The 14375-nt window shown below is 46.1% G+C and overlaps 2 protein-coding genes across 3 annotated transcripts in view; one reads left to right on the forward strand and one right to left on the reverse strand.

Moving 5' to 3' along the window:
* The window catches only part of LOC310675579 (uncharacterized protein), a 177929-nt gene that overhangs the window by 154184 nt on the left and 9370 nt on the right, over nt 1-14375 (reverse strand). The window contains exons 2-3 of one of the 2 annotated variants that reach the window (XM_083436468.1): nt 9727-9808; nt 9363-9445 (exon numbers count right to left, since the gene is read on the reverse strand). The exons of the other annotated variant lie outside the window; for it this stretch is intronic. Of the exons in view, the coding sequence (XP_083292594.1) occupies nt 9363-9445; nt 9727-9808 (165 nt within the window). The remainder of the gene's footprint in view (nt 1-9362; nt 9446-9726; nt 9809-14375) is intronic. 2 annotated transcript variants of the gene reach the window in all.
* The window catches only part of LOC310676867 (zinc finger protein 213-like), a gene marked incomplete at its 3' end in the record, with an annotated part of 75141 nt that overhangs the window by 12270 nt on the left and 48496 nt on the right, over nt 1-14375 (forward strand). The window lies entirely within an intron of this gene.

A 14375-nucleotide genomic window follows, 5' to 3' on the forward strand; every position in this document is an offset into this window, starting at 1 on the left:
GGATTGCGGCTACAGTTCCTTAACAATACAGATTGTTAATTTAGCCAGAGGCCGGATCACCACACCCAGTACATTCAATTTATTCAGCAGGTGATGCAAAATACGATTAAAGGGAAAGGGCCCCTGACAGTTAAGTCCAGTCACGAACGACTCTGGGGTTGCGGCGCTCATCTCGCTTGACTGGCCGAGGGAGCCGGCCATTGTCCACAGAGAGTATTTCTGGGTCATGTGGCCAGCAGGACTAAGCCGCTTCTGGTGAACCAGAGCATCGCTGTTTACCTTCCCGCCAGAGTGGTACCTATTTCTCTACTTGTGCTTTGACGCGGTTTTGAGCTGCTAGGTTGGCGGGAGCTGGCACCGAGCAACAGGAGCTCACCCCGTCATGGGGATTCGAACCGCCGACCTTCTGATCAGCAAGTCCTAGGCTCTGTGGTTTAACCCACAGCGCCACCCGCATCCCAAAAGATGACACACACTGAAATAAGTCCAGAAGGTGGTCCTTAACATGAGCTCCTTCTCAAAACGCACTGCAGAAGCAGCTGTGCACTCTTCTCATGCTCAGGTTGTACCATGTCAGTGGCAAATGGATTGAATTGTTCATCATGAGCCCAAATCGCGTTCCAGCATGCCACTGCTAAGTCTGAATAAACCATAATTTATGTTTGCCATGAACTGTCCCTCACATTGATAATAATAATAATAATAATAATAATAAATTTTATTTATACCCCGCCCTCCCCAGCCAAGACCGGGCTCAGGGCGGCTAACACCAAATATGAAACAACTGATAGATATACAACTTTAAAAACAAGATTAAAATACAACATTAAAATGCAGCCTCATTTCAGCAGAAACTCAAAAACGTTTTTGGGGATGAAAAGATCAAATCTTCACTAAGGCCAAACATCCAGACTGGTCCTACGTGGGCCAGAAAAAAAGCCAGGGAGGTCTCCAAGTAGGAGTTCCCTCACAGAAGGAAAAAGGAAAAAAGAAAGAGGGGAAGGGGATCAAGTTGATTCCAAGCCAAAGGCCAGGCGGAACAACTCTGTCTTACAGGCCCTGCGGAAAGAAATCAGATCCCGCAGGGCCCTGGTCTCAGGAGACAGAGGGTTCCACCAGGCCGGAGCCAGCGCTGAAAAGGCCCTGGCTCTGGTGGAGGCTAATCTGACTTTATTATTGTTGCTGTTTTAATAGTTGAGTGCCAGCATTTCGTACTGGTCTCTTTTGGTGCTGTTTTCACAATGCTTTATGCTGTGTTTTCACGACATTTCTGCCAAGATTGTTTGATTGACTTGATGTTATCAGCCACTCAGAGGATTTGGCCCAGGAGCGTCCAGAAACTGGATCCTCTTGGCCGAACCCCAGAGCTGAGCACTGCACAGAGTTCTGCATCTGCAAGGGGAGAGCAGGATGCGGCCGGGAGCGAGTCCCTCTCAGCACAGAAGAGGGGTGGAAACCCCCCAAAAGGAGACCTCTCCAAACGCTGCTCTCCTCCCCAGAACTGAACTGCTTGGAGAGCCTGGCACTCTGCCTTCCTGCCTGGGGTGGACAGGCTCTGGCTGGCAGGCGCCTCTGCCTTCCTGCCTGGGGTGGGCAGGCTCTGGCTGGCAGGCGCCTCTGCCTTCCTGAATGGTGTGGGTAGGCTCTGGCTGGCAGGTGCCTCTGCCTTCCTGCCTGGGGTGGGCAGGCTCTGGCTGGCAGGTGCCTCTGCCTTCCTGCCTGGGGTGGGCAGGCTCTGGCTGGCAGGCGCCTCTGCCTTCCTGCCTGGGGTGGGCAGGCTCTGGCTGGCAGGCGCCTCTGCCTTCCTGAATGGTGTGGGTAGGCTCTGGCTGGCAGGTGCCTCTGCCTTCCTGCCTGGGGTGGGCAGGCTCTGGCTGGCAGGTGCCTCTGCCTTCCTGCCTGGGGTGGGCAGGCTCTGGCTGGCAGGCGCCTCTGCCTTCCTGCCTGGGGTGGGCAGGCTCTGGCTGGCAGGCGCCTCTGCCTTCCTGAATGGTGTGGGTAGGCTCTGGCTGGCAGGTGCCTCTGCCTTCCTGCCTGGGGTGGGCAGGCTCTGGCTGGCAGGTGCCTCTGCCTTCCTGCCTGGGGTGGGCAGGCTCTGGCTGGCAGGCGCCTCTGCCTTCCTGAATGGTGTGGGCAGGCTCTGGCTGGCAGGCGCCTCTGCCTCCCTGCTTGGTGTGGGCAGGCTCTGGCTGGCAGGTGCCTCTGCCTTCCAGCCTGGTATGGGCAGGCTCTGGCTGGCAGGCGCCTCTGCCTTCCTGCCTGGTGTGGGCAGGCTCTGGCTGGCAGGCGCCTCTGCCTTCCTGCCTGGGGTGGGCAGGCTCTGGCTGGCAGGCGCCTCTTCCCGGCACGCGCTCTCTCCTTCCCTGACCTTCCTCCTGGGGAGTCTGGCAAAAAGCTCTGGCTCTCAGCCCCGGGGCTCCTTCCTCCTCTGGGTCGCAGGAGCATATGGAGGGGGGGGGTCTTTGCACCCCTGACCCTCTCCTCCCTGACTTGGGGTCCCCCCCCTGCAGGAACAGATCAGGCCCCCCAGGCACCCTCCCCTGCTGCAGCCCTGGGGACCCCCCCCCCGTCTCCCCACTGCACCCTCGGGGGGGGGGGAGAGAGGAGACTCACCAGATCCCGGGAGAGACACGGAAGCAGGAAAGGACTGGGGAGGGAGGGGCCTTGGCTCTGGAGGACCTGCCCCCCCTTGCTTCCTGGCCTCTCTAGGAAGGCAGCTCAGTTCCCTTTAACCCTTGCCAAGCCCAGCGTGCCCATCTCTCCCCTCCGCGTTTTTCTTTCTTTATTCCACTTCCAGAGATGCTTTTTGGGGGACGCCCCCCCCCACTTTCCTTTCCTTCTAGCGCAGTGATGGCGAACCTTTTAGAAACCGAGTCCCCAAACTGCAACCCCAAACCCAATTTAACCTGCGTATCTCATTTTCCCCCTGTGTCCTTCAGGTTTCTTCTTTATGACTGCTGTTGTAATAAATAACACTTCATAAAAGTTATTGCACTACATTCCTCGTTAAATTTTCTTTCCATTGATACATGATTTTATGGTATAACTCAGTGCTTTTTTTCTTTAAAAAAATGTTTATGGTACTCTCGTTTTGACTCAAGAAAATCACCGGGGGGGGGGGGGGAATAAATGCAGTTCAAATCTGGGAAAATAAATACAGTGAATTTCTTCTCCCGTTAAATTCACAAAATGTTTAGGGGTATGCGTCCCCCTGCGTCCCCACAGGAAAAAAGCCTTATTATTACTGCAAAACAAAGTGGTGTCATGAGCCATCAAACCTCGGAAATACATTTTGTCCAGAAGGTTCCACAATTTCGGCCGCTAGTGTGCACTGAAGGGCTGTACTAAGAGACCCTCTCCCAATTTTTAATATGAGATAATAATGGTTGTCTGCGTGTGCACGTAAAAATAAATATAAATAAATAAACCCAGCCTGTTGTGTGGGGTATAAACTATCATCATCATCATCATCATTATCATATTTTGCCGTTTATTCGGCTGCCGTTTGATCACAGCCTCCAAGGAATGAGTTTCTCTGTTGGCTTCCATGGGAAAGCCCAGCGAACACGTAAACCCAGCAGCCCGTCTTTATATGCTTACTGACCTGGGTGTCAAGCCCTGCTGAACGCAAGGCGGCTTACTCCCGAGTAGGAAGAAGAGACTGGCCGGCCCCTCGCTCGCTCGCCAGGCCCACAGGCTTTGGGTGGCAGGAGAGCCTTCTCTCATCGCCCTCTCCCACTGTGCCCACAGAAATGGCTCTGAAATATTTGCCATATTTCAAAAAGTAAAAACCAGGACACCCCGAAAGTTGTTGGACAAATCCGCCTTTGAAATCCTGGTAATGTTCAGCAGGAGAATCCTATGATGGATGTTTATGAATTTCTGCACGGCATGTAGAGAGTGGATTGAGAGAACTTTTTCTCCTCTCTTAACATGAGAGCCCATGGTGAAGCTGAATGTTGGAAGATTCAGGAGGCATAAAAGGAAGTCCTTCTTAGTTAAATGGTGGAACTCACCACCTCATGAGGCAGCAATGGCCACCAACCGATGTGACTTTCTTTTTTCTTTTTAAATCATTGTTATTGATTTCCCAATAAAAACAGCCAATCAACATATCATAATCCAATTTAAAAACAAGAGACTAAAATTTAAAAAAAGACTAAATTATAATTATTAATTTTTCTGGGCTCCCCATAGTCTGGACCTCTGAAGCATATCACAGGGTTCTGTCTTGGGCCCAGTCTTATTCAAAATCTTTATCAACGCTTCACCCCGCTGCCGGCCCCATAAGCGCCTGGGGGGGGACGACAATAAATTTCCCGCCCTTTATTTTCCCTCAAAAAAACATGGTGCGTCCTATGGGCCGGTGCATCCTATGGGGCGAAGAATACGGTACTTTCTTTCACACACCTTTAACCTAATTTCATATTTCTTTTTCTATTAGACATTGTTATCCATCTTATTTAGTATTCCAATATTTGAAACGGAACTTGTTTATTCTAATAGGAGTTCTGATTTTTCGATATAGTTTTGCAAGTATCTTTTAAACACCTTCCAGTCCCTGTCTGCCTTCTCCTTTGAGATCCTTCCAATTTCTCCCATTGTTTTGGATATATTGTAGTACTCCAATAATTTGGCAAGCCACTCTATCTTTGTTGGTACAGTACCACTTTTCCAATTTTTTGCAATCAATAGCCTTGCGGCTACTGTTGCGTATAAATATAAGGTCTTGTCTTCTTCCTTTAGGCTTCCTGGTACTATTCCCAATAAAAAACTTTCTGGTGTTTTCCTAAATGAATATCTGAACACTTTTTTCATTTCGTTATATACTGTTTCCCAAAATTGTTTGATGTTTAAACAATTCCACCATATATGTATCATAGTACCTTTTCCAGTGTTGCATCGCCAGCAGACATCGCTAAAATTTTTATTCATTTTTGCTATTCTTTCAGGTGTTAAATACCATTTGTGTTGCATTTTGAGATAATTTTCTTTCAATATATAACACATAGTGAATTTCACATCTTCCTTCCACAATTTTTCCCATTGTTCAAACATAATATTTTCCCCAATATCTTGCGCCCATTTGATCATTGATGCTTTGACCAATTCATCCTTTGTTTCCCACTCTAAGATCAAATTATACAATTTAGATATTGTAATGGTTCTAGGGATTGCTTGTGCGTAAGTAGCCTTTACTCCTGGCTAGGTTGCATGGTTGAACCCTTTCTGACTAGACAGCCCTCTATTCCGTGGCTCCCTCAGTCACTGGCAGAATCCGTCAGTGGGCGTTTCTTAAAACGCTTCCAACATAAAAGCTGCTTGACGCCCAGTCTCCTCCCCCGTTGCCTGCGCGAAAGCTTTTTGCGTGCTGTGGCTGTGGGCAACGGAGGACTTGTCCCCTCTCCGCGTGTCTCCTGCGAAGAGTCCTGGAGCCACCTCTCCGCTTCCTCTATCTCCTCCCCTTCTCCACTGGTGTTACGCTGATTACCTTCCCCAGCGCATGGGCTATCCCTCCTCCTACTGGGACCCTCTCCACCATTGTCCGGGAGCCCTCTCACCTACTCCTGCTCCAATGGCAGTTCCCTGACAGATATATTTTTTTATTTTTCTTGTATTAAGTATTTATCGAATCCTAACTTTTTGTCTTTCGCTAATCTGTACTTAATTTGAATATATTGAAACCAATCACTAATATGAGCTTTAATGTCTGTATAATCCTTTAATTCCAATTCTCCGTTTTCTTCCTTTAATACCATTTTATATGTAGCCCAGTTTTCTTTCATATTTATTTTTTTCACTGCGACAATTTCTGCTGGTGATGCCCACCAAGGAGTTTTCGGTTCTAGGAGTCTTTTATATTTCTCCCATATTTTATATATAGACTTTCTAACTATATGCCCTAGGAAGCCTTTATGCACTTTGACTTTTTCATCTATTAGATAGGCATGCCATCCAAATCTCGTCTCTACTCCCTCTAAATCCAATACATCCGAGTCATCTAATTTGATCCAGTCTTTTAGCCAGGTCAGACCCACCGCATCGTGATATAACTCCATGTCAGGGAGGCCAAATCCTCCTCTCTCCTTCTTATCTATAATTATTTTGTGTTTTATTCTTGGTTTTTCCCCTGACCACACGAATTTAGCCAAATCTCTTTTCCAATTATTAAAACATTTATCTCCTCCTAGTATACAATGCACACCTAGAATATTGGAATGTATAAATGAATATGGCAGATTAGCAGGATTAAAATTAAACTATGGGAAAACCAAAATACTAGTGAAAAATATGGAAGAAAAAGATAAAGTGAAATTACAAGAAATTACAGGATTGGAAATTAAAAAGAAAATAAGGTATCTTGGAATAAATTTAACACCAAACACTATAGATTTAAGTAAAGAGAATTATGGGAAAACATGGAATGAAATAAAAAATGATTTGCAAATATGGGGGAAATTAAATCTTTCCTTACTAGGGAAAATATCAGTAATAAAGATGAACATATTACCAAGATTGATGTTTTTATTTCAAAGAAGTGAACACAGTATTCTATGTGGGGTCTGACCAAGGCAGAAGAAAGTGGTACTATTCCTGCCCTTGATCTGATTCTGCCTTCTGCCACATTGGCCTCCGCTCCCCGTTTGGTGTCCTCCGCAAATGTGATGAGCATCTCCTCAGTTCCTTCATCCAAGTCATTTATAAAGACGTTGAACAACAACAGGCCCAGGACAGAACCCTGCAGCACCCCTCTTGTCACTTTTCCCCAGGATGAGGAGGAACCATGAAGGAGTCCTCTTTGGGTTCGGTCAGTCAAACCCACCTAACAGTTACCTCATTCAGCCCACATTTTAAGAGCTTCCTCACATAAATACCACGGGGGACTTTGTCAAAAGCCTTACTGAAATCAAGATGAATTATTACCACAGCAATCCCCTGAGAAACAGTCTTTAACTCCATCCAAAAAAAGAAAAAGAAAAAAGAGATTTCTCTGGCTTGACTTGTTTTTGAGAAAGCCATTCTTTCAACCAGTATGTTTTTGTTGTGAACCACTGTGAAATCTTCAGATGACGGGTGCATAAATTTTTTAATTGATGATAAGAAGAAGGATATTTACAAACTGGAACATGTGCAGATGAAGGCGACCAAGATGGTTTTATTATATTTATTTCATTTCTATAGCGCCCTATAGCAGGGGTGCCAACTTGAATAAAATATAGGAGGGGTTTAGTAAGCCCCGCCTCGGTTAAACAGTTACAGGATGCGGTGCAAGCTTGCCATTTGAATGGCTGTTCCTATGAACTGGGGGGTGGCCCCCTCACATATCTTATTGGGGGGCAAAGACCCCTCAGACTCTAAGAGTTGGCTCCCATTCCCTACACTCACAGGTCACAGGACGGTTACAACATAAAATCACACAATGAAAACACAAAAGACACAGCCCACTTTTAAAAGGGCATTAGATGTCAATCAGCCAAAGGCCTGTTTAAAGTGGTGTGTTTTTCTCTAGCGCTGAAAGTAGTATAATGAAGGGTTTTCCACTCTTCGTATGAATTCTTTGATGGGAATTGAGATTGGAGCTCTGACTGAAGCTCTTTCCACATTCCACACACTGATAGGGTTTCCCCCCTGCATGAATTCTCTGATGGGAAGTGAGATGGGCTCTCTGACTGAAGCTCTTTCCACATTCCACACACTGATAGGGTTTCCCCCCTGCATGAATTCTCTGATGGGAAGTGAGATGGGCTCTCTGACTGAAGCTCTTTCCACATTCCACACACTGATAGGGTTTCCCCCCTGTATGAATTCTCTGATGGCGAGTGAGATTGCTGTTCTCGCTGAATCTCTTTCCACAATCCACACACTGATGGGGTTTCTCCCCTGTATGAATTCTCTGATGGGAAGTGAGATGGGCTCTCTGACTGAAGCTCTTTCCACATTCCACACACTGATAGGGTTTCCCCCCTGCATGAATTCTCTGATGGGAAGTGAGATGGGCTCTCTGACTGAAGCTCTTTCCACATTCCACACACTGATAGGGTTTCCCCCCTGTATGAATTCTCTGATGGCGAGTGAGATTGCTGTTCTCGCTGAATCTCTTTCCACAATCCACACACTGATGGGGTTTCTCCCCTGTATGAATTCTCTGATGGGAAGTGAGACTTTGGCTGTGACTGAAGCTCTTTCCACATTCCACACACTGATAGGGCTCCTCCCTTGTATGAATTCTTTGATGGCGAGTGAGATTGGAACTCTGACTGAAGCTTTTTCCACATTCTAAGCACTGATAGGGCTCCTCCCCTGTATGAATTCTCTGATGGGAGGTGAGAGAGGAGCTCTGACTGAAGCTCTTTCCACATTCCACACACTGATAGGGTTTCTCCCCTATATGAATTCTTTGATGGATAGTGAGATTGGAACTCTGACTGAAGCTTTTTCCACATTCCACACACTGATATCTTTTCTCCCCTGTATGAATTCTCTGATGGCGAGTGAGATGGGAGTTTTGACTGAAGCTCTTTCCGCATTCCACACACTGATAGAGTTTCTCCCCTGTATGAATTCTTTGATGGGAAGTGAGAGAGGAGCTCTGACTGAAGCTCTTTCCACATTCCATGCACTGATAAGGTTTCTTCCTAATGAGATTTTTTTGATGGGAAGTGGAATAGGAACTTTTTCCACTTTCAAGCTTCTCCATTGTGGGGATTTTGTCATGGTCACCCTTCTTCTTGATTTCCAGTCCATCACTATCTGCAATGAAGAGTAATGGATTAGCGCCTCAGGGAGAAATTAAGGAAGAATACTTGTTAACTCTGGTAATAGAGGAATAACACAAATGGGTTAGATGGGTGGTTTTCTGAAGGGTTGGGTACATTAATTAACGGGGATCAACCGACATCCTTAGTGGAACCTGAGATTCCATAAGCTACTCCAACTTCCCTAAAAACTCTGAAGTTTACACTTAAAATGGCCTGGGGAGTTCAGACCAGACTGATCCTTGTTTAGAAGCTGCAATATTGTATTCCCAGGAGTCTTAAGGGGGCGCTGTTGAGTTCTGTGAAAAAAGCTCAAAGAGATGTTAAAAACAGATATTCTGATTCCAAAGGGATCCTTACCAAGAGTGGCCACGATCCCATGATTCTCCTCCATGACATCTTTATGCAGAGCTCTCTGGTCAGGATCCAGCAACTCCCACTCCTCATCTGTGAAACAGACAGCAACATCTTCAAAGCACACTGCACCCTAAAAGAAAAAAGGGAAATGTTCTCCTATGAGACAACAATATTGTTCACCACCATGTCTTGATCTACAACATTGTTCCGCTCCTTGACCTCTGTCCCCACAAGGCAGCTTCCCCTGACCTGATCTGGATCCACAGCCACTGCTTCCATTCTGTCCCCAAGGAAAGATGGATGAAGAGGTCTTGCGGGCATCATTCTGTCACCTGCAAGAGGAAAAAGGTAAGGGGGAGGCCCAGGGTGCCTGCTTCTCCCACAGGTGAATCAGTGCATCTCAAACTACACAGGGGCCTTTGAGAAAGTCTTGCCTGCTGAGTGCATTTGGATGTTTGGGTGCATTGCAGATGTTAGTTGTGAAAAATATATCTCCCCTCCTCTGGGCTCTTGGTCCCACTATCTCCCCCAACAAAAGATGAAAAGAACTCACAGATGAGTTGGAAAACCAACAGAATGAGACTAAATGGAGAAAAAACTCCTTCCTCCTTACCCAGTGGCCTCTCTCTGGTGTCCAACGGAGGCCTCTCTGCCTCACAGGAATCCAGGTCCATTTCCACACAGAGATCCTTTCCCTGAAAGAGAAACAAGGATTCAAAACAGAGAATGACGAGAAGGATTATAAGATGAATGTCAGGGCCCAAAACCTGAAGGGTATTAGATTTTATTCCATGAATTTGCAGACTTTTGGAACCTAGACTTGGAGAAGGAAGAGTTCAAGATAGTGAGTGCATTTAGGCTCAGAAGAGGGGGAAAGAAGAACAAGGTGAGAGACTGTTTGATTACCCTCCGAACAAAAGAGGAGAGAGATAGAATTTTGGGTCTGCACTTCCAGAAGGCCCTGAAAATACATCAGTCAAGAGTGGAGATATTCAAGGACATTCCGAAATACCTTTTGGAACTTAGGTCCAACTACGGAGACTTGGTTGCCCGGCTGAGAAGTAACAGGATTATTTTCAGGTGGGAATTCCCCCAAGGCCTATCCTTTAGCTTCAAAGGAAGAAAGATTAAAATAAGATCAGTGGACGACAAAGAAAGATTTCTGAAAGACCACGGGGAAGATTTACAGAATCTGGAGAGGAGCGAAGAGCACTGGAAAGTAGAATATTAGATATAGCAAAATTACCTCTTGAATTGGATAGTTTGGAGAAGGTGACACCACCGACAGAGCAAGAACAAACATTGGGTGCAGTTGGAGGAAAAGCAAAGTAATTATAGCATGGCTCTGCAACTATTAAGTTGCAATTGTAATGGTCTGAATTCCCCTCAGAAAAGGAGAAAGATTTTTAATTTATTAAAAAAGTAACAATTGGACTTGATTTGCTTACAGGAAACTCACGTGATAAGGCTACATAGGAAAGTATGGATTAACAAAAGACCGGGTCAGGAGTTTATTTCATTGGATAAAGTAAAAAAAAAAGAGGAGTCGTGATCTATGCAAAGGAGAGCCTATCACCGAAATTCGTCTTTAAAGATTACCAAGGAAGATTCGTGGCAATTGAAATTCAAATACATAGCTTGGCAAATGAGAAAAAGACAAAAACTAAATACTATCACTAATTTAGAAGTGGAAGGAAATGTCATATAGAACCCAGTTGAGATCAGAAATTGTTTCCAGAGGTACTTTAAACAATTATATATACAAGGGCCACAGAAAGAGATTGATATAGATCGATTTTTGAAAATAAATGGACTACAAAGAATCTCTCAAGAAAATAAATTAATGTTGAACTATAAAATAACTGAACAAGAAGTAGAAAGTGCCATTCAGAACATGCAATTAGGTAAATCTCCAGGACCAGATGGACTGACTTCTAGATACTACAAATCATGGTTGGTACAAGAATGGTTGGTACAACCTTTGAAGGAAGTCTGTAATGGAATACTGGAAGGGAGAAAGGCACCAGAGTCATGGAAGGAAGCGTACATCACACTTATACCGAAAACAGAGACGGAAAAGACGCAGCTCAAGAACTACCGCCCCATATAATTGCTAAATGTGGATTACAAATTTTTTGCAGATATTTTGGCCAAAAGACTAAAAAAAGTTCTAGTAGAAGAGATTCACAAAGACCAAGCAGGCTTTCTCCCGGGCAGACATTTATCTGACAATATGAGAAACATAATTCACAGATGCAAAGGAAAGAGGTGTATTTGCCCTGCCAGACCTTAAACTTTATTATGAATCAGCAGCTTTCTGCTGGTTGAAAGAATGGCTGCTTCTTGAAAACACAGACATTTTGGATTTAGAAGGCTTTAATAACGCATTTGGATGGCATGCATATTTGTTGTATGAAAAGGTCAAAGTGCATAAAGCATTTAAAAATCATATTGTCAGGAAAGCTTTGTTTAATGTCTGGATAAGATATAAAGACCTACTTGAAAATAAAACCCCAAGGTGGTTGTCACCGATGGAAGCGAAGGCTGTGAAAAAGCTCAATATGGAGGTCAAATGGCTGAAATATTGGGAAATTTTGGAACAAGAGGGAGATACGTTGAAACTGCAGAGTTTTGAAAAGTTAAAAAACAAAGTGTGAGACTGGCTTCATTACTATCAGATAATGGAGGCATATAAATTGGATAAGAAAATTGGCTTCCAGGTGGAAAAATCAAAATTGGAAACAGAACTGTTAGATTCCAAAACTAAGAATTTGTCAAGAATGTATAATCTGCTGTTGAAATGGAATACTCAGGATGAAATGGTAAAATCTGCTATGATTAAATGGGCGCAAGATGTTGGACATAACATTATGATGGCTGACTGGGAACAGTTATGGACCACAGGTATGAAGTTTACGGCATGTAATGCCTTAAGAGAGAATATTATGAAAATGATATACAGGTGGTACATGACACCAGTCAAGCTTGCAAAAATCTATCATTTGCCCGATAACAAATGCTGGAAATGTAAAGAAACTGAAGGTACATTCTTTCACCTTTGGTGGACGTGCCCAAGGATTAAGGCTTTCTGGGAGATGATATATAATGAAATGAAAAAGGTATTTAAATATACCTTTCCAAAGAAACTAGAGACCTTCCTCCTGGGCATGGTGGGCCAATTGATGTTAAAGAAGGACAGAACTTTCTTTATGTATGCTACAACAGCAGCAAGAATACAAAGAGGGGAGGTGTGGGGAGGTCCGGGAAACAAGCAAATGTAAGATAAGCTATGAAAGATCGAATTGTTTTTTATTGTTTTTTATTTTTTATTTTTGTATTTTTCTTCTTTTTCTTTTTCCTTTTGTAATGTTTTGAAAATGTCAATAAAATATTATAAAAAGAAAAAAAAAAGATTTTATTCCATGGATGCCTTACCAGAAAAAAAAAGGGCCATCAGTAGAGCATTATGGGATGTTCTCTGTCCTGTTTGGAGCCCCTTGGGAGTATCCAGAGGAAAGTCTCTCTCACCTGCTTTCTCTCCTCTGCCTGACTCAGGAGGAAACCTTCGGCCAGGGCCACCGCCTGGGAACTGGTCTCCGCTCCGCATACCCTCACCCAGCTCTCCATCTCGCATGGAAGGACAGCCAGGAACTTCTCCAAGATCACCAGGTCCAGCATCTCAGCTTTTGTGTGCCTTTCTGGCTTCAGCCACAGATGGCAAAGGTGGTAGAGTCGGCTGCAAACATCTCGGGGTCCTTTGGCCTCCTGGCAGCAGAACTGCCTCCACTGCTGGCTCTGCACCTCTGCGTGGAGGGTGTCCTCCTCACCCAGGATCTTCTGCACAGAGTTTTCCCAGAATCCCCCAGTGCTCCCAGTTTGGATAGCATGGCCTCTTCCTGCTCCAGGGCCAGCTGAGTCTCGCTCATCCATCTATACTTTCAGGAAGCCTCTAACAGAACGGAAGGAGCCCTTTGGTCTTCTGCCAAGTTCTGTCTGTCGTAGTGAAAAGCTCTAGGAAATCCTACAAAGCAAATACATTGTTCTGCTATAAAGTTTATACACCCTCCTCTCTCCCTCCTCTCAGTATTTCTGGGTCATGTGGCCAGCAGGACTAAGTCGCTTCTGGCGAACCAGAGCAGCACACGAAAATGCCGTTTACCTTCCCGCCGGAGCGGTACCTATTTATCTACTTCCACTTTGACGTGCTGTCGAACTGCTAGGTAGGCAGGAGCAGGGATCGAGCAACGGGAGCTCATCCCGTCATGGGGATTCGAACCGCTGACCTTCTGATCGGCAAGTCCTAGGCTCTGTGGTTTAACCCACAGCGCCACCCGCGTCCCAAAAGATGATGACACACACTGAAATAAGTCCAGAAGGTGGTCCTTAACATGAGCTCCTTCTCAAAACGCACTGCAGAAGCAGCTGTGCACTCTTCTCATGCTCAGGTTGTACCATGTCAGTGGCAAATGGATTGAATTGCTCATCATGAGCCCAAATCGCGTTCCAGCATGCCACTGCTAAGTCTGAATAAACCACGATTTGTGTTTGCCATGAACTGTTGGTGTTTTAATAGCTGAGCGCCAGCATTTCGTACTGGTCTCTTTTGGTGCTGTTTACACAATGCTTTATGCTGTGTTTTCACGACATTTCTGCCAAGATTGTTTGATTGACTTGATGTTATCAGCTGCTCGGAGGATTTGGCCCAGGAGCGTCCAGAAACTGGATCCTCTTGGCCGAACCCCAGAGCTGAGCACTGCACAGAGTTCTGCATCTGCAAGGGGAGAGCAGGATGCGGCCGGGAGCGAGTCCCTCTCAGCACAGAAGAGGGGTGGAAACCCCCCAAAAGGAGACCTCTCCAAACGCTGCTCTCCTCCCCAGAAGTGAACTGCTTGGAGAGCCTGGCACTCTGCCTTCCTGCCTGGGGTGGGCAGGCTCTGGCTGGCAGGCGCCTCTGCCTTCCTGCCTGGGGTGGGCAGGCTCTGGCTGGCAGGCGCCTCTGCCTTCCTGCCTGGTGTGGACGGGCTCTGGCTGGCAGGCGCCTCTGCCTTCCTGCCTGGGGTGGGCAGGCTCTGGCTGGCAGGCGCCTCTGCCTTCCTGCCTGGGGTGGAAAGGCTCTGGCTGGCAGGCGCCTCTGCCTTCCTGAATGGTGTGGGCAGGCTCTGGCTGGCAGGCGCCTCTGCCTTCCTGCCTGGTGTGGGCAGGCTCTGGCTGGCAGGCGCCTCTGCCTTCCTGCCTGGGGTGGGCAGGCTCTGGCTGGCAGGC

Source organism: Podarcis tiliguerta (assembly GCF_965153285.1).
Source record: "Podarcis tiliguerta genome assembly, chromosome: 4".
In the NCBI taxonomy this organism is placed as follows: Eukaryota; Metazoa; Chordata; class Lepidosauria; order Squamata; family Lacertidae; genus Podarcis; species Podarcis tiliguerta.